The sequence below is a fragment of the Cherax quadricarinatus genome, chromosome 48 (assembly GCF_038502225.1).
Source record: "Cherax quadricarinatus isolate ZL_2023a chromosome 48, ASM3850222v1, whole genome shotgun sequence".
Taxonomy (NCBI): domain Eukaryota; kingdom Metazoa; phylum Arthropoda; class Malacostraca; order Decapoda; family Parastacidae; genus Cherax; species Cherax quadricarinatus.
The window spans coordinates 108,518-133,372 of NC_091339.1; the positions used below are offsets into that span (position 1 = coordinate 108,518).

A 24,855-nucleotide genomic window follows, 5' to 3' on the forward strand; every position below is an offset into this window, starting at 1 on the left:
AGTTCCAGCTTCAAAGATTTGTGTGTGTGTGTGTGTGTGTGTGTGTGTGTGTGTGTGTGTGTGTGTGTGTGTGTGTGCGTGTGTGTGTGTGTGTGTGTGTGTGTGTGTGTGTGTTTATTTAGGGGAGTTAGTGGGTTTGTAGATTTGTATATCCATCTGTGGGTGTGCGAAAGTGTGCATGAATAACTATGATGCAATAATATCACAGTGAACAGGTGATATCACAATTTGCAAAACAACCGCTGTAAAAAAAATAAATAATGAAACTCCAAGCGCGTTCATGATTTCTCACATTATCAAGATCCTTGATAATGTGATCTTCAATAATCACATTATCAAGATCCTTGATAATGTGATCTTCAATAATCACATTATCAAGATCCTTGATAATGTGATCTTCAATAATCACATTATCAAGATCCTTGATAATGTGATCTTCAATAATCACATTATCAAGATCCTTGATAATGTGATAAATCATGAAAGCGTTTGGAATTTCACTAATTTTTTTCACAATGGTTACTGTGCATGCTTAACTAACTGTAGTGGAGAGAATACAAATATTCGCGTACCAACATTCAGTCTTTAATTTCTCATTAAATATCTTACATATTCTGCAGGATGTAGCATTTACTGCCTCCTCTTGAATCCCATGCCAACAGTCTACCACTCTTTGAAAACATATTTTCTATTGTCTTCTCGGCATCAGAATTTTAAAATAAAATATTTCAACAATGTCTGTATGTAAAAGCATTATAAATGTGTCGTGTTGTTCTCGCTATTGTCTACATGGTTCATTTTTATTTACTTTTGGTTTGTTTTGGTGCAACGCCCGTTGTTGTTGTTGTGGTTGTTGCTGTAGTTGTTATTGTTGCTGATTTTTTGGTGTTTGATTTGTTGTTGTTGCTACTGTTGTTGTTTCTGCTATTGATACTGCTTTTTTTTTGTTGTTGTTGTTGTCATCAAGGGATATCACCTGACACGGGTCTTTGTCATAAGATAACCTTTTCAGTGGGGCCACCCCTGTAAGTGGGACCACGACAAGAACAACCACTGGCTTGCCAGTGCTGGATTCAGTGGTGTGTCAGTATAGAGGGACCACAGCTGGAACGACCACTTTTACTCTCTAGACCAGTGGTTCCCAAACTTTTTCAGCTTGTTACCCAATTTAACATGCCACATAAAGCATATTACCCCTTTCACAAAATGTTGTTATTATTGATATATATGGCTAAACGTGAACGTATACAGCCTCGCATACTCTGCTAATCCTAGCAAAACCATTGAAAACGTAAGAACCACACATACATTATATATAAAATTAATAATAGCTACAAATTCACAGTAACAGTGGGTAAATACTAACTATATACTGCACAGGGCAGTACACATACATACCAGCTTATGTCTACCTCGGCTGATGCTCACAGATAAACTGACAGTGTGAAATAGAGGCAGCCTCAGGAAGTGAGTGACGCGTACTGGACAGGTCGATCTGGGCTACTGAGTGACTTTTGTCCTGAAGCATACTTGTCAAAATACTTTTGGGTTTCCACACACTTAGCTATATATTTCTTCTTTTCTAATACTGTATATTAGTTTTTGATGTTTATTGTTATTTGGTTTAACTTTATTACTTACTTATAATAGGTTTACTTTACAACTTTATATACTAAGACAAAGTTAACAATAATCCTCATACCGGGTACCGCATTGTTTTCTTGATTTTCAGAATTCATAACTTTTTTTCTGTCACCCCTCCATTACCCCCCAAAAATGGTTAAATTACCCCCAGGGGGTAATTTACCCCCAGTTTGGGAACCACTGCTCTAGACTTTTTCGTTTTCGGTGCATTCCTTTATTTGCAATTTTTGCATTTGCAGTTTTCTAGTTACTCTGACTTCTTTGCGAACAATTCTTATTTAATTTTAATTTTGGGAACGTATGTTAAGAGATTTTGGTACCCCTAACTCTTCGTTCTTTAGTGCTCTTGGATGTACAGGCTTATGTGTATACTCACCTAATTTTACTCACCTAATTGTAATTGCAGGGATCGATTCATTGCCGTTGGCCCCGCCTCTTCACTGGTCTCCACTAGGTCCTCTCTATCCGTGCTCCATGAGCTTTATCATAACTCTTCTAAAAGCTATGTATGGATCCTGCCTCCACTCCATCACTCCAGTCTATTCCACTTCCTCACAACTCTGTGACTGAAGAAATGCTTCCTAACATTCCCGTGATTCATCTGGGTCTTCAACTTCCAGTTGTGACCCCTTGTTGTTGTGTCCCATCTCTGGAACATCCTGTCTCTGTCCACATTGTCAATTCCTCTCAGTATTTTATATGCCGTTATCATGTCTCCCCCCTCTCTCTCCTGTCCTCCAGTGTCATTAGGTCGATTTTCTTCACCCTCTCCTGGTAGGATATGCTCCTTAACTCCAGTACTAATCTCGTTGCAACCCTTTACACCTTCTCTTATTGGAAATATAAACATATATGCAGTATAATGTGATCCTTTATTGACTACGTTTCGCCCACACAGTGGGCTTTTTCAAGTCACAAACAGATCTACCTGGGGTGGAAGGGCCGCTAGTATTTATAGTCAGGTTCAGAATGTTGAGGTCAGGTGGAGAATGCTGCATCTGATGATGTACCGAGTGGGGTTATAGAGTCTAAAATCTTGGGTAGCTTGGAAATGAGATTGGATATGTTTGTGAAGTTTTCGGATATAGAAATAAGTGATGATTCCAGGATTCTTCGGTATTGAGTGTTGTCTTCTGTGGCGATAAGTCTTGAGTTTCTGTAGTTTATCAAGTGGTTGTGTGAATTACGGTGTTGTACACAGGCATTCCTTGTGTCGTCAGACCTGCTTGCGTATTGGTGTTCTGAAATACGTGTTTGGAGGTCCCTTGATGTTTCGCCCACGTATAACTTGTTGCAGTCATTACAAGGGATTATGTATACAAGGGATTATGTATACATGGCTTCTGTAACATAGCTGAACCACTTGCCAAGAAACTTCTTCATCGCTATCCCACATAAGAACAAAGGAATGTAAGAACACTGAAGAAAGTCTGCTCACAAACATATCCAATCTCATTTCCAAGCTACCCAAGATTTTAGACTCTATAACCCCACTCGGTACATTATCAGATGCAGCATTCTCCACCTGACCTCAACATTCTGAACCTGACTATAAATACTCGCGGCCCTTCCACCCCAGGTAGATCTGTTTGTGACTTGAAAAAGCCCACTGTGTGGGCGAAACGTAGTCAATAAAGGATCACATTATACTGCATATATGTTTATATTTCCATTGTGTCGGTATTTTATACCATTTATTTCCAGCTTCTCTAATTGTTTGACGTGCTTAACCAGGTGTTGGTTCCAAAATGGTGCTGCATACTCCAGTATGGGCCTGACGTACACTGTGTACAGAGTCCTGAACGATTCCTTACTGAGGTGTCGGAACGCTATTCTTAGGTTTGCTAGTCGCCCATATGCTGCAGCAGTTATTTGGTTGACGTGTGCCTCAAGAGATGTGCTCGGTATTATGCTTTTCCCAAGCTCCTTTTCCATGAGTGAGGTTTTGCAGTCTTTGGCCCCCCTAGACTGTACTTTCTCTGCGGTCCTTCTTTCCAGCTAGTTGCTGGACCAGGCTTGCAGCCTGTCCAGATCCCTTTGTATTCTTGCCTGATCCTCGTCTGATTTAATTCTCCTCATTATCTTCATATCGTCTGCAAACCAAACAGGGACACTTCTGAGTCTAGCCCTTCCATCAAGTCATTCACATATACCAGAAACAGCACTGGTTCTAGGACCGAACCCTGTAGAGCCCACTCGTCACAGGCGCTCACTCCGACACCTCGTACCCAAGAAATAAGCTCTGATAGAGTTATCAGAGCTTATTTCTTGAGTAGCATTTAAAATTAGGTTGGGCAAATGTTTTGTTAGTGGGATGGATTGTAAAGGACCTGCCTAGTATGAGCCAACAGGCCTGCTGCAGTGATTCTCCTTTCTTATGTTTTTATGTTCCCGCTGTTGCTTTCCTGTCAGGTATTCTCTGATCCATCGCAGTGCCTTCTCTGTTATACCTGTCTGGTCCTCCAGCTTTTGCACTAATATCTTGTGTGGAACCGTGTCAAAAGCCTTCTAACAGTCCAAGAAAACGCAGTCTACCCATCCCCCTCTCTCTCTTTCCTTACCGAATCACCTTGTCATAGAACTCCAGTAGGTTTGTGACACAGGATTTTCCTTCCCTGAAACCGTGCTGGGTGTCGTGAATAAACTCATTCCTTTGTACATGCTCCACCACTCTTCTGTGTGTGTGTGTACTCACCTAATTGAGGTTGCAGTGGTGTGTGTGTGTTTGTGTGTGTGTGTGTGTGTGTGTGTGTGTGTGTGTGTGTGTGTGTGTGTGTGTGTGTGTGTGTGTGTGTGTGTGTGTACGGTATGCGCGGTGGGCCTTTTTGTTTCCACACGAAGAGAATTTGTAAATATCTCAATAAATTTAACAACAGTTTGAAAAATGAGTGTTTGCTAGAAGTTCTTTGGCTTTTATTAAAAAAGTTGTTGCAGCCAGTGATTTATACAGAAATCTGTCCCCGGATGAAATTTACTTTTAATTTTGTCTTGGTGGTACGGGATAAAAAAAAAATATATATATTATTGTGTTTATAACGTCTCTCACTTGCTTTTGTATATAATGTAGCGCATATCTAACGTGACAGTAAATGAAAAAAATAAACTCATTTGGAAATAGGATCATGCGATAAAAAAATCTACGAAAGTCGTTTTCCTCATTACACTTTATAAGGAAGGAGAGGCACCTGCCAGCTTCAGGGTGTCCCAAAACTCTAAAAAAAATATGGTGAAGTTCACCATTATGTTTGTTCCCATAGGCTCGGAGACCTTTAGCTCATGGTAAAAGAGCGCATCGAAGTTACTTAAGGAGCTAGGCAAAAGACTCATCAGGGTAACTAAAGATCCCAGGACAGATAATTTTCTGTTCCAGTGGCTTAGTGTTGCAGTTCAGAGGGGTAATGCCTGCTTTATCCTGGGTATGTGCCCCAGCTCTGATGAGCTGGATGAGAATTTTGCAATGTCTTTATTGACAAAAACGTAGCAATATATACTTGTAATGTATCTCTCAAGCCTCATGCATTGAATACTCCATTGAATATCTCCATATATATATATATATATATATATATATATATATATATATATATATATATATATATATATATATATAAACCATACCCCGGCCGGGATTGAACCCGCGGTCAGAGAGTCTCAAAACTCCAGCCCGTCGCGTTAGCCACTAGACCAGCTAGCCACAATAAGATTCGTCCAACTAGGCATATTTCTAGTGGCTAGTGGCTAACGCGACGGGCTGGAGTTTTGAGACTCTATGACCGCGTGTTCAATCCTGGCCGGGGTATGGTTTGTTTGCAATCGTGTCATTACGATTTCGTGAGTCATATATATATATATATATATATATATATATATATATATATATATATATATATATATATATATATATATATATATATATATATATATAGAGAGAGAGAGAGAGAGAGAGAGAGAGAGAGAGAGAGAGCAATGAAACCACGAAACAAGTGGTTTTGAATCATTTACCAAATTGCGGCAGGCCAGAATTCGACCCCACGACAAGTTGTCCCGCCTCAAGAGCTTAATTCACTAGGCTTATGTCGTTTGTATGATCGATGGCTGAGTGTGGCTTAGTTATTCAGGAGAATAATAAGCATGGCTAAAATAATTCTGCTATTTCCAGTATTTTAATTTCCTATCGAGAAAAACAATTCGATTTTCATTACGTTCTGGAGGCTGGCATAATACCCACATACAAAATACAAACGCATCTGTATCCAAAAGTGGAGACAGGAGAGACAAGTCAACAAAGAAACATCGATGTAATGGCAGCAATATTTGCACTATAATCTTGACTAACTACATAAATCCATTACTAATACAAAATGTTAAGTAGAACTTAATGGTTAGGAACCGTGTGATGAGGTAACAACACTACAAAACATTGACGAGCATTTACAACAAAGCAAACACAACACATCTAATTTTCGAGTGAAACAATGGTAAAAATATATTCTCTGTTAAACGATAATAATTTAAATATGTAAGTACTAAAAGTTTGTAAAATAATGTTTTTGACAGTATTAAGAGAGTATTACATTACAACATAAATGTAATGTTACTTAATGAGATACAGCAACACTACTAGGTAACGGAAGTGTTTTTTAATGAATTGCTAAAACACTAAATACTTCACCATTACAATAAAACGTAAACTAATGAATTTAAATGAGTTACAACAACATTGAAAAAAAAAATCTTTTTTTGATAAGCCGTGACAACACTAAACTCTCAAGGCTAAAATACAACACAGAATAGTGTTTCTGATTGAGCTACACAACACTAACAACTTCAACATTTAAAAAAAAAAAGTAAATGACCCACATATTACATTTTTTAATAAATAATAATGATAGTGTACATCCTCACCCTGTACACACAACTATACAAACACACACTATCTATTCCTCTAATGTTAAGAAAGCAGTTCTAAGACTCAGAGCTTCATAAAAACATCAAAATTATTGGACATACAAACAATAAAAGATAATAGTTACTTAAATGGACACACAAAGCAATATTAATATACAACTTTCCACTAACACGCGAACAAAATGCTTTTCCTTACTGTTTAATGACTTTCTTTGTGGATCTGTGCGAGCTGCCGAAAACCAAAAAAATTAACATATTAGTTTTGAAATTAGGAAAATTAATTAATGAAGAATATCCTAGCTACACCTGCACTGATATTAAACAATGGTAAAATTTTAAGTAATGAAGAAAAACAATGATGCTGGGTTAATTTTTTTTTACTTCGTATTTTAAAAGTGTCCTTAACTGGTGGTGTTCAGGTGATACGCAGCCTTAATGCTCGCTGCGTAGTCAACAGTCTTTAACCCTGATAAACCAACGAACGAATGTCGACAGACAGTGAAAGTTGAAGAAAAATATGAAAAAGGACAGTAACGTGTATATATGTGCAATGAAATTACATATGACGTAGATGCAGTTAAGCTCATGTAGAATAATATGTACAGTCGTATATATATATATATATATATATATATATATATATATATATATATATATATATATATATATATATATATATATATATATATATATATGTCGTGCCGAACAGGCAGAACTTGTCATCTTGGCTTAAATAGCAACGCTCATCTTGCCACATAAGACAAGTGAAAAATTGTGTATGCAATAATTTCTCCAAAATCATTCTGAACCTAACGAAAAAAATACATTTGATTGTGTTTGTCTAGTACTAAATTATTGTAAACGTATTTAAAATATATTTAGTTGGGTTAGGTTAAAATAAATTGCTCTCGTTATAATAAGGTTAGGTAAATTTTCTAAGATTCTTTTGGAGCAAAATTAAAAAAAATTACATTAACATTAATGAAAAAAATATATCTTTAAACGTATAAGAGAATATTTCAGAACGGACTTAATTTTAAATGAGTTCTTGCTAATTGACCAGTTTTACATATTCGGCACGACATATATATATATATATATATATATATATATATATATATATATATATATATATATATATATATATATATATATTTAACAAGTCGGCCGTCTCCCACCGAGGCAGGGGGACCCAAAAAGAAAGAAAATCCCCCAAAAGAAAATGCTTTCATATTCCTGTCGACCATGGACTTGCTTGATACTACTTTCTCAACCTATTGAAAATCAACTGGATGGTTAAAATCCAATTGAGAAAGTAGTATCAAGCAAGTCCATGGTCGACAGGAATATAATTGAACCTTGTTTCATAAAAAGCAGTTTTGACAATAATATGAATATTTCCTTTGGTTTATATAAATTAGATCCATTTATAATTAATAGAATTTGGGAAGAATTTAATAATACACTGGACAAATAATAATTTTAAAAATTTTCTTGGGTAGAATAGTTTGTTGGTGGGTTGTGCAAAGGACCTGTCCAGTTGGGCCGGCGCGCGTCAGGTGTTTAACCGTTGTGGGATCTGATAGTGAGGTGTTGGCCAGACCCCTTATATACCTTCCTTGGATGCTTTACTTTCATAGTTCCTTGATAATGTGAGTAGTCACGAAATCGCTTGGAATTTCTCTATTCTTTCAGAGTGGTTGTTTTGCATATTCTGAAATCACCTGTTTACTGTGATCTTATTGCATATACATATACATATATATATGTATATATATATATATATATATATATATATATATATATATATATATATATATGTGTGTGTGTGTGTGTGTGTGTGTGTGTGTATATATATATATATATATATATATATATATATATATATATATATATATATATATATATATATAATATATATATATACATATATATATATATATATATATATATATATATATATATATATATATATAAATATATATATATATATATATATATATATATATATATATATATATATATTTTTTTTTTTTTTTTTTTCAACAAGTCGGCCGTCTCCCGCCGAGGTAGGGTGACCCAAAAAAGAAAGAAAATCCCCAAAAACTTTCATCATCATTCAACACTTTCACCACACTCACACATTATCACTGTTTTTGCAGAGGTGCTCAGAATACAACAATTTAGAAGCATATAAGTATAAAGATACACAACATATCCCTCCAAACTGCCAATATCCCAAACTCCTCCTTTAAAGTGCAGGCATTGTACTTCCCATTTCCAGGACTCAAGTCCGACTATATGAAAATAACTGGTTTCCCTGAATCCCTTCACTAAATATTACCCTGCTCACACTCCAACAGATCGTCAAGTCCCAAGTATCATTCGTCTCCATTCACTCCTATCTAACACGCTCATGCACGCTTGCTGGAAGTCCAAGCCCCTCGCCCACAAAACCTCCTTTACCCCCTCTTTCCAACCCTTTCGAGGACGACCCCTACCCCTCCTTCCTTCCCCTATAGATTTATATGCTTTCCATGTCATTCTACTTTGATCCATTCTCTCTAAATGACCAAACCACCTCAACAACCCCTCTTCTGCCCTCTGACTAATGCTTTTATTAACTCCACACCTTCTCCTAATTTCCACACTCCGAATTTTCTGCATAATATTTACACCACACATTGCCCTTAGACAGGACATCTCCACTGCCTCCAACCGTCTCCTCGCTGCTGTATTTACCACCCAAGCTTCACATCCATATAAGAGTGTTGGTACTACTATACTTTCATACATTCCCTTCTTTGCCTCCATAGATAACGTTTTTTGACTCCACATATACCTCAACGCACCACTCACCTTTTTTCCCTCATCATTTCTATGATTAACCTCATCCTTCATAAATCCATCCGCCGACACGTCAACTCCCAAGTATCTGAAAACATTCACTTCTTCCATACTCCTCCTCCCCAATTTGATATCCAATTTTTCTTCATCTAAATCATTTGATACCCTCATCACCTTACTCTTTTCTATGTTCACTTTCAACTTTCTACCTTTACACACATTCTCAAACTCATCCACTAACCTTTGCAATTTTTCTTTAGAATCTCCCATAAGCACAGTATCATCAGCAAAAAGTAACTGTGTCAATTCCCATTTTGAATTTGATTCCCCATAATTTAACCCCACCCCTCTCCCGAACACCCTAGCATTTACTTCTTTTACAACCCCATCTATAAATATATTAAACAACCATGGTAACATTACACATCCCTGTCTAAGACCTACTTTTACCGGGAAGTATTTTCCCTCTCTTCTACACACCCTAACCTGAGCCTCACTATCCTCATAAAAACTCTTTACAGCATTTAGTAACTTACCACCTATTCCATATACTTGCAACATCTGCCACATTGCTCCTCTATCCACTCTATCATATGTCTTTTCTAAATCCATAAATGCAATAAAAACTTCCCTACCTTTATCTAAATACTGTTCACATATATGCTTCAATGTAAACACTTGATCTACACATCCCCTACCCACTCTGAAGCCTCCCTGCTCATCCGCAATCCTACATTCTGTCTTACCTCTAATTCTTTCAGTTATAACCCTACCGTATACTTTTCCTGGTATACTCAGTAAACTTATTCCTCTATAATTTTTAGTCTCTTTTGTCCCCTTTCCCTTTATATAAAGGGACTATACATGCTCTCCGCCAATCCCTAGGTACCTTCCCCTCTTTCATACATTTATTAAACAAAAGTACCAACCACTCCAACACTATATCCCCCCCTGCTTTTAACATTTCTGTCATGATCCCATCAGTACCAGCTGCTTTACCTCCTTTCATTCTACGTAATGCCTCATGTACTTCCACCACACTTACATTCTGCTCTTCTTCACTCCTAAAAGATGGTATACCTCCCTGGCCAGTGCATGAAATTACCGCCACCCTTTCTTCCTCAACATTTAAAAGTTCCTCAAAATATTCTCGCCATCTACCTAATACCTCCCTTTCCCCATCTACTAATTCCCCTACTCTGTTTTTAACTGACAAATCCATACTTTCCCTAGGCTTTCTTAACTTGTTTAACTCACTCCAAAATTTTTTCTTATTTTCATTAAAATTTCTTGACAGTGCCTCTCCCACACACACATATATATATATATATATATATAAAGAGATATATATATATATATATATATATATATATATATATATATATATGTGTGTGTGTGTGTGTGTGTGTGTGTGTGTGTATGTCGTGCCGAATATGTAAAACTGGTCAATTAGCAAGAACTCATTTAAAATTAAGTCCTTTCTAAAAATTTCTCTTATACGTTTAAAGATATATTTTTTTCATTAATGTTAATGTAAAAATTTTTAATTTTGCATCAAATTAATCTTAGAAAACTTACCTAACCTTATTATAACAAGAGCAATTTATTTTAGCCTAACCCAACTATATATATTTTAGATTTGTTTACAATAATTTATTACTAAACAAACACAGTGAAATATATTTTTTTCGTTAGGTTCAGAATGATTTTGGCGAAATTATTGCATACACAAATTTTCACTTGTCATGTCGGTAATTCTACCAACTTGATTACAAGATGAGCGTTGCTATTTAAGCCAAGATCGCAAGTTCTGCCTATTCGGCACGACATGTATATATATATATATATATATATATATATATATATATATATATATATATATATATATATATATATATATATATATATATATACATGCACTTTTAAATCATATATAACTAAGAAAGATTACCAACATGTGCCATAAAATTGATGCAGATTATCAGTAAGAAATAAAATTGAAGATGATTGTTCTTGTCATTACATTTATGTAAATTATCAACATGTCATAAAAATGATGCAGATTTTCATCAACAAGTTTTTAAATACATCAATGCATAGAATTATAATTTTTGAATTAGACCCATGAAAACTATTTAGAGAAATAACACAAACCCTAAAATTATTGCGAAGAACGTGAAAAAAATTAACAGAAAAAAACACGAATATAAAGAACAAGCACAAAGCAAAAATTTTGTATTAATGATGTGTATACATTTAGAACAAGTGTGTATTTACACTTGGAAGGATGTATATCTCAGTATGAATACACGTAGGGTTTGATCTAGTCCTTATATTGGGGATTAGTGCATTCACAACTAACCCACATTCGAGGCAAAACCCGAGACGATAAAAGAGGCCCCAATACCGTGGTTTGAGCAATTCACATATAATCCACACATGCAGGAAGAAACACTAGACTATCTTTCGGTCCGTCCCGGTCCATTATCGAATCACAAATTGATGTGACTTGAAATATGATCCTGGAAGGACCGAAACACAGTCCAGTGTTTCCTCTCAGTGCGTATGATTATTCACGAATCGTTCCAACCACAGAATTGTTACTATAATTTATCAAGGATTGACAGTTAGCGACATTTGACACACAGCATTAATTACACTTCTTGTAGTTGAGCATTTTGAAACCTAATAAACCAACCAACCATTGTCGACTGTTAGAGTGTCACTGTTTACAACTATTCCTCGAGTCTGTACAGAGGATAAAGTCCATTAATTAGGTATTCCCGAAGGAGGACCTTTAAGAGGTTGCCTGATTGTTTTTTAATCCAAGTTTTCGATCTTATTTTGCTCTTAACTTAAGAACGCCTCATCCAGTCACCTTCAAATTTTCAGTACATTGGCTTTGGAATGCCTCTTTTGATTCTCTTTATGTCTTCAACGCTAGTACTGAACTGCGTTATCAACTTAAGCCGCACTCTGCACTATTCCAGTCGGGTGTATGGAGACACAGGGGACTGGGGTTATGGAATGAGGGGATAGTGTTCTTGGATCGCGCAGTGACCGCAAGGAGCTGAGAGTCAACCCCTCAAACCAAATGTTGGAGAACAGGTGAGTACATCTTGGTCTGAACCAGTTACCGGCCATATTTTGTCAGTGTCATCAAACTGGGTTAAAAAAAAGTAAAAAAATGATTTGTCTAATAGGATTGCAGAGAAATTTGAAACTAATAGAAAATTGGCTTAGCTAGTAGGGGACATGGCAGATGTAGGCAACGTGAAGACTCGAGCTTCCAGGAATCTACCTGGAGTGTGTTCCTGGGGTCAACGCCCCCGTGGCCCGGTCCATGACCAGTCAGACTGTTACTTGCTGGCTGCATGCAATCCAACGTACGAACCACAGCCCGTCTGGTCAGGTACTGACTTTAGGAACATACCCAGTTCTCTCTTGAAGACAGCTAGGGGTCTATTGGTAATTCAACATGTGTATTATAGAAGGTTGTTGAACACTGTTGAGCCGTTGATTCTTTTCGTGTTTTCTCTCAGTGTACTCACAATACCCCTGCTTTTCATTAGGGGAATGGTGCACATTCTGTCAACCCTTTTCGTTGGGTGCGATTTCTGTATGCAAATTTGGATTTTCTTGAAGCAAAAAGTGACAAGCAAACCGTGTCATTTCTCAAAATGACTTCTTCAAGGCGCGCTCTGCGTGCTCTCTGCTTCTTGCATACGTTCCAAGGAGTACAGGTCAAGGGACTTTAAACGTTCCCAGTAATTAAGGTGCTTGACTGAATTTATTCGTGCAGTGAAGTTTCTCAATGCATTCTCCAGATTTTTAATTTCAACTGCTTTGAAAGGGGGAGTTAGTGTACAGCAGTATTCCAGCCCAGAGAGAACAGGTGACTTAAAAAAGGATCATCAGTGGCTTGGCATCCCTTGTTTTGAAGGTTCTCATTATCCATCCCATCATTTTGTCGCAATTCTGGTGACACATTGTGATTTTTGAAGGCGAGATCACTGACATTATAACTTCTAAGTCATTCATATCAGATTTTTCGCTCTATTGTGTAGTTAAAATTTGTTTTATACTCCGTTCTAGCTTCCATTTACTCAATTTTTCCATAACGGAGTAACTGAAATTTTTCCTCACTGAACATCACTTGGCCATGAGGCACACCTGGCCAAGTGATGCCAAGTGTGCCTCATGGTGGGATATAGGAAGATTATTCTCAGGCCCAGGCACACGGTACAGAGGCAAGGGGCGAGGTTATAAATGGCACTACAGATATATTCACCCTCGCAGCATCAATTCTCTCCTCAGACCACTTCTGGAGTCTCTCTCCCCAGGGAAAAAAAAGCAACCCTGTTTTCCCTATGTGCCTGTCCCTATATTATGCCCCCCGCACCTGAAATAAAAGTAAAGAATAATTGATCTCAAAGTGATTAATAATGGAACTATAAGACAATGGATAATTGCCTTCATCTTCTTCATTAATGTAATTATCTTGTTTAGTGGAATAATAAGGCATTACGTATCGCCTATATTTATGTATGGAAAATACGGATGATGAGCGAGGGGACGCATGATGTCCCGACTGATAGTATAAGGTGACTAGGCTTGCAGGAGATGCACCTACAAGTGTAGCAGGTAATAATAGCATGGCCCGAGCGAATGCAATGAAGCTGCAACCCCGTGGGGGGTATTAAGTGTAAATATTATTACAATATAGTTATTACATTACAACGATGCAATGTTGAAATGCTTGGTAGATGTATAAGCTTCAGTGTCAGAAGCCTGATCAGTAGGAACCATACAACTGCATGCTACACATTTATTTTATTAAGACATTCCTCGGCGCAAAAATAATTTTAAAACACCTGAAGATTTGCATTTCCTTCTTCACCCATAGCAATAAAAATGAAAATATTATTGCCCATTTTCACATGACATTTTATACTTTGTCCTGAAATTTACGTAGCCTCCTAAATTACCTTGCTGCAATTTAGGTAATATACAATAACTTGCTTTACCTAGGCTATCTAAGAATTTGCAAAACTAAGTTTCACTTACACAAATAACCCGCACATAGAAGAGAGGAGCTTACGATGACGTTTCGGTCCTACTTGGATCATTTACAAAGTAAAATGGTCCAAGTCGGACCGAAACGTCGTTGTAAGCTCCTCTCTTCTATGTAGAAATTAAGACACATGTGCAACATCTGGGTATCTTTGTTGTAGACGTTTTGCCATCCAGTGGTTCTATCAATATAAATTCCAGGACATAATCTGAAGACAGTAGAACTGTATACAGAAGATGAGGTAATCAGTCCATCAGCCTTGGAGTTCGTGCGAAGAGCACCGTAGTCGTGGAGGTTCTGGAGCAGAGGAAAGGAGGCTGGCGCTTATATACTAACGTCAGGTGGGAAGGGGACGTGTAGCAGACAAGGGCATAGTCACTGGTAAGCGGGATCCCTCAGTGGAAGTAGGTCCTACTCAAAGAGATGGGTTAGTTGTAGTAGTAGTTGTCGTAGTCGTGAAGCAGGCTATGTACATGTCCACGACTACGGTGCTCTTCGCACCAGCTCCAAGGCTGAGGGACTGATTACCCCATCTTCTGTATATAGTTCTACTGTCTTCAAATTATGTCCTGGAATTTGTATTGATAAAGCCACTGGATGGCGAAACGTCTACAATAAAGATACCCAGCTGTTGCACATGTGTCTTAATTTCATCTTGTTGGTATTGTATACCATTCTTGTACATCCTCTCTTCTATGTGCGGGTTATTTGTGTATTGTTCCAGTCACGGTATTGTGCCTTTTTTTGTTATTTAAGTTTCACTTCTTATGGAAAGGGATGCAAATGTTCAGTCGACCAACAACATTTATCAAATAACGACACCAAAATATCATGTATAACAATTAATTCAGTGTCAATAGATACATATAATACAGGAAACACAACAGAAACCCGAAAATGATGAGCTGGTGCAAGGTAGTAAAAATTAATAAATAAACTCGGCTTACTCTTGCGCGACTGTCTTTGTGTATCTGCTCGAAGCGCTGCAAGAGAAGTGCAGAATTATTACCACGTGTTGTCCTGAAGCTGAAATACATAATTCACTTCAAACTCGAATCTTCCATTCAAATTATTAGGTATATTTATTAAAGGGCGCATGAGGCTAACTTAAGATGTGGGAGCAGGAGCTGTGACTCGACTTCTGCGAATATAAATATGCAAATACAGACAGGTGTGCAGCTGACAGGCACACGCGCACGCACACGCTTGCTTCCTTGCATACACACACGCGCGCGCGAGCGCAAGTGAGAAAGATAGAGAGCACGCCAAACACTCGAATCCTAAGGAGGTTCATGGCTGGTATTCAGAGCGGGAGGTTAACTCAAAGACAGCGTTACGGCAGACTCGGAGGAGGGAGTGCACTGCAGGAACCAGGCTCCATCAGATGAGATCATATCTATTCATAAAATAAGCATTTCTGATCTGACGAAGTAAAAGCAGTGGTCCCATCAGCATTTGGTAAATGCTCAGCAGAATCTGGCTGATGCCATTGTACAGCAAAAAGCTGGGAGAATAAACAAGAAAAATTTGGACAACTATGTGGATCAGAAGTTAGCATTCCTTGCTAAGTGAGACAGAAAATTAACCTGCAAATGGGAGCAGATGAGCCAACAGACGCAGAGGCTAAATCAGCATTAGTGAAAAGAGAAAACAGACTGAGAAAACAGGAAGAACAACTCCAGGCATCAAGAGGTGAATACCTTGCGTCGTTCACTGCGAAGTTCTTGCGTCCTCTAGTTGGCAGAATGTTCCCTAGAACAGCAGACATGAGGTGGCTGTGAAAGGATATCCAGAGTGTGAGGTCCAGTGAACAACACCTGATGGGGAGGTCTGAGAAGTTTGCTGGGAGAAAGGATTGACAGACCTATCACCAGGGAAGAGGCAATGTACTCTGCATTGCCTCATGTGCTTCACGGTAAACTGAGGATAGTTCCTGCGTTAAGACATTGGCAGGATTCTCCCAATGATAGCAGTGCGAAGGTAAACATGAGATGGTTGCAAGAAGATGCCCAAACCATAAGGACAAGTGAACAGCACCTATTGGAACGGTTCGTGAAGTCTACTGTGAGAAAGTACGTAGTTAACAGCGCTGTTACCAGAACAGAGAACTGAACGATCATTTAATTCTACTAGAATGGAGGTGACATTTTTCTCTCGCAGTTCTGTATCTTATGACCAAGTTGTTGCCGAGGGAAGTGAATGGGCAGTGCTTTGAAGACGAAAGTGAATGGTGAGGCAATGGACGAAGCAAGTTTCCACGTGAGTGGGTGTTAATGTATAAGGTGGTGAAGACCTTATTCGACAGTCTTCAAACTTTCAACGCTTTGAACTGATCCTTGTGGGACGCCACTTGTGACTGATCCCCACTCAAATTTCGTCTCATTTATGCATAATCTCTGCTTCCTAATATAGGTCAGTTATGCCTCGATCCATGACTGGAATATACCCCCCAGTACCATGAGCTTCCACTTTCTTTAACAGTCTTTTGTGTGGTACTCTATCAAGAGCTTTACTAAAATCCAAATAAATAATATCGTATTCTTTATCTTGATGAACTGTTTCAGATGCTGTACTGAAGAAAGTAAGTAAATTAGTCAGGCAGGAACTGCCCCACGTGAATCAATATTGAGTGTCATGCATCAAATTATGCTTCTCCAGGAGGCTTCTTATATCAGCCATAATTGACTAATAATTTGCCTACAGTTGAAGTCAGGCTTATTGAGCGTTTATTTGACGGTAATGAATTATCCTCTACATTAAAAATAGGAATTTCATTAGCCATCTTCCATATCTCATACACTACATCTGTCTGAAGAGACATATTGAAAAGGTTAGTTAATGGTTCACTGAATTCCATTTTTCACTCTTTAAGAACCCTAGAAAAAGGTTCGTCGGGGCCTAGGGATTTATTTTTCTTTAACATCGTGTGCTTTAGTGTTCAGTTGTTTCTCTATTTCGTCTTTGTTTCTGGAGTATAAATAGGAGGATGATGCCTCATGATGATAGAACGCATTTTGGATTTCGTTTGTTGGCAGAGATCTGAAATTATCTTCTTCTACACATATATTGCATTTGCACAGGTCTAGGGTGAAATTACTTGTCAGATTGGTAAATACCAAACAACTGAAGTACTGGGTAATTTCAAATATATCTATTTTTAGACATTTGGTGACCCCATGGTTCTATATTACAACAGATTGTACATTATCAAATGTCTAAAAGGAAATCTTGAATATCGGACGACATTGAACGCCCCGAAATTTGATTATTTTTTATAGTAAGTAGGCTGTTGTTCTTTTTATCTTATTCCATCCATTATATCTAGATAGGCCTCAGGAATTATGGGATTAAGTTTCCTCCTGGCTTTTAGAGCCATGACTGCCATCATCCTTAGTTAGATTTCCTGTTCTTCCTGGATTGCCAAAACGGCTATTACCTCTGCTTTGATCGGATGAGCATCCAGGCGAATAATACGATTATTGAAGGTTGCGATGACTTTCTCCTTCTTTAGATTGTTTAGACTCAGTAATTTAATCCATATAGTAATCTTCCGTCGTTCCGACTAAAGTGATAGCTTGGTAATGGAATGAATAAGGTACAAGGGATTATCTGTGGACTCATGAATCGATGTTAAGAAAAATAGAATTAATGGTTAGCAAATAAAGTTTCTTGGCACAGAGTAAGTCTGAAGTTGAATTATTATACCCGAAAACGTTCCTCTGGAACTCTTTGTTAGGCTTAATACCCTCATGTACTTACAAACATCTGTAGCTGGTAAATTTTTGAATTACCCCAATTATAGAAAGGTGTAGAGTATTATTTACTAGTAACTTTCTATTACCTATTGTTATCTGACTTTAATAGAACAGCCCGTAGCATAAACGTAACTGTGTCAAGGGAATAAAGAATACCCAGAATGCAAATGTCCACCAGATTCTACCTGTAACCACATCTGTTCGGTGCAGTAAATTATAAGAATAAAAGGAGGATAAGCAACACAACAAAATCACAAGAATGTCAATTATTGTGTTGTGGCTAGGCTAAACTGCGAATCGAGAGAGAAAAGTGCAGTAGCTAAGGTGGGTGAGATCTGAGTAAGGGTTAGATGGAGTTGAAGTTTTTGCAGACGGAGAGAGGAATACCCAGCAAGCAAGGCGTCCTGAAGAGTAGCAAATGAACCTGGTAAACATGAATTAATTTTCCGTTGTCGTATCTCTAGAGTGAATAACATTCCCCTTCCCCACAACAAGGTGGGGCTCTAAGGGTGAAGCTTTTCCATGTTATTGCTGCATGGTAACAAAACTAAAACATCTTGTCTGCATCCTAAGAAAATGTAACGTCTTGCCTGTATTCCAAGAGCACACTTCTTTACTCTGTGATGACAGTCTACTCCCCAGTGATCAATAATTAGTGATTGTGAGATGAATCGTGATCAAGTCTAATAAATGTTTTTTTTTTTTTTAACAAAAACTTATCTAGCATTTTTTTTTAAATTTTAATTAAGTTTAGATACACCAGCATCTTCATGACAAGATATGTACAAATCTTCAAAATGACATCTTGAAAATGAAAATTATAACTATTGGTAGCAACAATATAAAAAAAAATCCTAAGGAAAGTTTATTAACATTTCTTTAAAAAAAGGCAAGCAGTTTAAAGTGTTGTTTAGGTAGCAAATTATGTATATACATACCTACAAACATATATATATATATATATATAATATATATATATATATATATATATATATATATATATATATATATATATATATATATATATATATATATATATGTATGTATAATTTATTTATTTATTTACATATATCTATTTACAGGAATTATTTTATTAAAATCATATGCTAGACTAGGACACGACATTAAGAAAGGAATGTTAATGGTTGAGAACGTAGGGTAAACCCTTATTACTATATTACACCAAAAATCATGTGCACACTTTATGGCAGGAATAACATGCCATTCCTGGCAAGAATTAGTATTTACAAATTAGACTAGAATTCACGACACCAAAACTATTGTATTCGCATACCACAACAGCGAAAATGCAAGGTTTGACTTGGTTCGGTTAGGAAACACTACAACAAATGTTACAAAACAGAGCTAAAAAAAATAATGTCGCTTACGCCGTCGAGACTGTCTTAAGGTGTCGGTACGAGATGCTGAAAATCAAAGAATGTACATATTAGTATCTCTTGTGCAAAGATTAAATTACATGATATATATATATATATATATATATATATATATATATATATATATATATATATATATATATATATATATATATATATGTCTCATTATGATTGTTTTTACTGCAGTAATAGGGAAAGGGTTAGTGAGCATAAAAAGTAAGAATGGACGAACACACCAGCAGGTCTACTGGCCCATGTTAGACAGGTCTTTTTTAAACCCAGTCCCTGTAAAAAAAAATATTTTTCAGCCCAGTCTGAAGGCTTCCCAAGGAATAGGCTTTGATAGTCCTGCTAACTTATGTTCTGCAAGTACCACTCAAACATGGATTTATCCAACAAGCATTTGAAGCTACCCAAGGTTTTAGCTTCAATAACCCTACGAGGCAAACTGTAGCAGTCACCGAGTACTCTATTTTCAAACCATTACTTTCTAGCATCTTTTCTAAACCTGAACTTAATATATCGTGTTCTTTCTTGAAGGGAAATCCTCAGAACCCTATTTATAGGACCTATATTTGTTCTCATCTTCCATCAAGTCCTTCCTCATTCTACATCTTACAAGAGAATGAAGATTAAGTGCTCTCAATTTATTTTCGTAAGGAAGATTTAATTTTGTCATTCTTCTCAGTATGTTCTTAAATAAATTTATATCCGTCCTGTAGTATGAGACCAGAAACGAGCTGCATAATCCAAGTGAGATCATATTAATGAAGTATAGAGCTGTAGTATAACCTCTGGACTTCTGTTGCTTTTACTTCCTGATATAAATCCCAGAAATTTGATAGCCTTATTGCGCATGCTCAGGCGCTGCTGTCCTGGGTTTAGGTTGGTGTTTACCATAACTTACAAATTCTTTCCATATTCTGTATGATTAAGTTCTATATTAGTTTATAAATGCCAGGCTTATTTACATTCCCGAGCTTTAGGACTTTGAATTTACATTGAACTGCCACTTTTCTGACCACGACATGATCTTGTCTAAGTCCTCATGAGATATAATAGCATTTTCCTCTGCATCTTTTATTCTGCCTATTTTCGTATCGTCAGCGAATTTGCTGATATCACTTGTTATTCCTTCGTCAAGGGCATTAATGTAAATTATGAACAATAGTGGGCCTAAAACTAATCCTTGTGGGACGCCACTTGTTACTGATTCCCACTCAGATTTCACCCCATTCATGCACACTCTCTGCTTCCTGTTGGTCAACCATGCCTCAATCCATGACAGGACTTTCCCCAATACCATGAGCCTCCACTTTCTTTAAGTGTTTCGTGTAGTACGTTATTAAAAATTTAATAAAATCCAAATAAATAATATCGTATTCTTTATTACAATCAAGATCTTCAAATGCTTGACTGAAGAAAGTCAGTAAATGGGGCAGGATGCCTTAGGGGGATGTTTTCTTAAAGAATTTTGGTGTGTCTCCTCTTTGTAATCAATAAATGAGAGACCTCTGTCGCCGCATTAAGATCAGATTGTTTTGTAACAGATACAAAAGGGTGTGATATGGCAGCATCATTTTTCTAGGATTTTCCAAAAGATGGTTGTGGTTGTAATACATATTTTGACCTAGAGTTCTTGTGTCATTGATATTTTCCAGATTCTGCCTATCAACACTGAAAGCAGTTTTGGCAAAAGAATAACCTTCTCTATCATGTTCCATGAATTCGTGACTTCGATGTCTTTCTACAGCTTCATCATTATAGTCTCCTTGAAATCTTCATCCAGTCTCTCTAAAACTGATTTAAAATTTCTGATGTTACGTTTTGAGTGTTTCCACAACAGCTGCTGCTATTATAAGGTCCATACCGTTGTTGCTGTAGCAGTGGACCCTGAGTAACTTCTCCACTAGTGGATCTTATGACTGGTCAGTAACTTCTCCACTAGTGGATCTTATGACTGGTCAGTAACTTCTCCACTAGTGGATCTTATGACTGGTCAGTAACTTCTCCACTAGGGGGTCTTATCACTGGTCAGTAACTTCTCCACTAGTGGATCTTATGATTGGTCAGTAACTTCTCCACTAGTGGGTCTTATCACTGGTCAGTAACTTCTCCACTAATGGGTCTTATCACTGGTCAGTAACTTCTCCACTAGTGGATCTTATGATTGGTCAGTAACTTCTCCACTAGTGGGTCTTATCACTGGTCAATAACTTCTCCAATAGTGGGTCTTATCATTGGTCAGTAACTTCTTCACTAGTGAGTCTTATCACTGGTTAGTAACTTCTCCACTAGTGGGTCTTATCACTGGTCAGTAACTTCTCCACTACTGGGTCTTATTCTGGGTCAGTAACTCGACTAATGGGTTTTATCGTTGGTCAATAACCCTTCCACTAGTGTGGGTGTCAATAAATCCTCCACTAGCGGCCTTATCCTTCATCAGAAACTCCTCCACAGGTTAGTCTTACCCTTGGTAACCTATTCCGTTAGCGAGTCGTGACCTTTCTCTGTGCGCCTCCGCGTTGGCTGATAGTGAATAGTCATCAGATGTTTTCATGAGCTCTGGTAAAATAAGAATTCCACTTGTATGGTTTTAATTTTCATGTTTGTGACAATCACTGACGTGGCTGTTATGCAGAGCCTTTTCTTTCGTGTTTTCACGAGACATTGCACAACATACAGAGGAAGCAAAGCAAAATAAACTGTTTACTCGGTAAGCCATTAAACAATGTATGATTTAATGGCTTGTCGAGAATTAACATTTAAGACTCGTAAATAATGAGCAATAATTGTTAGGAAATATATTGTAAAAGGTAAATGTAATTTACAGATTCGACGAATTGGTCCTAAAATAATGTTTAAAAATTACACGTATAAATTGAAGCATTAACAATGCCTTGGCTGGAACAATTTGCAATTATCCCTCAATTTGGCGAGGAAAAAATTTCTCTCGAAATTGTGAATGCATAAATATTTTTTGGGGTAAATCAGGTCAATCTGGTAAGTAGAGCTCTTTGAAAATCAGATTAGGACGTCAGTGATATTTCTCTCAGTATCAGTAGGGTACAAGAAGATCAAAGCACATATACACCAACTGATATTCTTGAAAGGAATAAGTAACCGTAAATAATATCGATCATTTAAATTACACTCGTTTACCAAAATAATTAGGAACAAGATAAAAAAAAATAATAAACACGATGATAATACCATAAAGATCAATTGGTGCAGTGAGGAAAAAAAAGGTTTATCGATAAAGAGATAATAAAAAAAACAGATATATTACAACATCAATAAAAAATCACAGTACTGTAGCTGGAATAATTCACAATTAACCCACAAAATTAGAAATGCAACAAGACGACGTCCAGGAGAAAAAGAAAAGTCTGACATTCATCTCCAATTTATGGGTAAGATTTGGCTCATAGCAAGTCAAAGGAACTGTGAGTCTAGATCATTTAATGTCATAAGTAGATAATTATTATACATTTTAAATGGTGTAAATCACGTCAAAAAATGAGTTCAATTAAGCACACGTAGAAATTTATGAAGGGGAACCACACTAATATATTATTTAAAAATCAAAATGACACAAGAGAAGTATATTTAAAAATTTTTAATACAACAAATATCACCACACAATGAACGACTTGTAAGTGTAAATTGCCATATATATATATTTATATATATATATATATATATATATATATATATATATATATATATATATATATATATATATATATATACAAAACACATAGTTATATAATTATAATAATTACATTCATATGACATGTAAACTCAGAATATTTTAATGTAACATATAAACTTCCAAAATTCATATTTAAACTGGTTTCTGAAGTTTGTAAACCAGAAAAAAAATCAAAGCTTAACACAGCATTCTTAGAAAAATCGAGAACGTGAAACATATGATGGAATAACATGATTTTTAAGGAATTTTTTAATATGTAAAAATATAATGCTTCCTTACGCTTATAAGACTGCCTGAGTGTGTCAGTTCGCGACGCTGGAAGGGAACATATTAGATTAGTGTTAACTAATTTGTATTAGAGTATGTGTGTTAAAAAATTAGTGTTATGAGTAGTGAGAATTCTGGTGAATCAGAAACATACATGATGCGTGCCCAGTGTTACTGGAAGATTAAAATTTACTTGTAAATCTTAAATGTTATATAAAAACACGTTGATAAATAAGACACATATTTGAGAGTTAGGTATCTTTATTCCGAAACATTTTGCCTACACAGTAGACTTCTTCAGTCAAGTACAGAGGCAGTAGAATCAGTAGATGTAAAGACGACGTAATTAGTCCATCACCCTTGAAGAACCCTACTGTGTGAACGAAACGTTTCGGAATAATGATACCCAACTGCTGCACATGTGTCTTTTTTATCAACCTGTGGGTATTGTATAGCATTATCATATATAAACACGTTAAAATATATAGACGCACGAATTTACACATAGTTCAGCTCAAACAGGGTGAACAAGAAGCCACAACTATAAATTTAAATAAAAAACGGGGCTTCAATCATCCTAAGAAAATTTCTTTACAATTAGAGTGGTAGGCTGCTGGAGGGGCATTCAAATGATGTAAAATGTACTACAAAGTCTAGAAACTTTATATATTTATAGAAAAAACTAAATACTGACAACGAGACAAAGGAACATAGCTCTGCTACTGTAGCAACCATTAATAGAAACAAATTCAGTTGTACACACGTATACAAACATACAAGTACATAACCAAATACGCTAACAAGAAGCCACCGGAGACAGGAAAGATATCAAACAGCTGGAGAAAAGACCAGTGTAATACCAGCATTAACGATAGAATATTAGATTTGCCGCTGATGCCGTTAGTTTATTTTACAACCAGTGGAGCTTTGAAGACATGAATGGAGTAAAGAATAAAGGGAAATAATTCACAGTAAGCACATTGAAGATCTGGAGATCCAAGATTGTGATAGCAGTGAGACAAAGACAGGAATACAACGACAACACTAAGGTAATTAGTTATCACAGGAAATAGTCTGGGAGAATTTGGATCTATACAGTGTACCGGAAATGTGAAAGGTGAGATAATGAATGTGGTGATGGAATATTTTATGTGCCAAAATGTTAGGAATAAATGGAGAGAGAGAGAGGGAGCGAGAATGGGGGGAGAGGGAATAAACCTGCAAGGTTGGAATTAGTTTCCACCCTAA

General features: G+C 36.7%; 1 protein-coding gene across 1 annotated transcript in view; it reads right to left on the reverse strand.

The window, feature by feature from the left end:
* The window catches only part of LOC128696123 (uncharacterized), a 127,016-nt gene that overhangs the window by 56,693 nt on the left and 45,468 nt on the right, over positions 1–24,855 (reverse strand). The window contains exons 2-5 of the mRNA XM_070094790.1: positions 19,617–19,652; positions 16,174–16,225; positions 15,421–15,499; positions 293–460 (exon numbers count right to left, since the gene is read on the reverse strand). Coding sequence (XP_069950891.1) covers positions 293–460; positions 15,421–15,499; positions 16,174–16,225; positions 19,617–19,652 — 335 coding nt within the window. The remainder of the gene's footprint in view (positions 1–292; positions 461–15,420; positions 15,500–16,173; positions 16,226–19,616; positions 19,653–24,855) is intronic.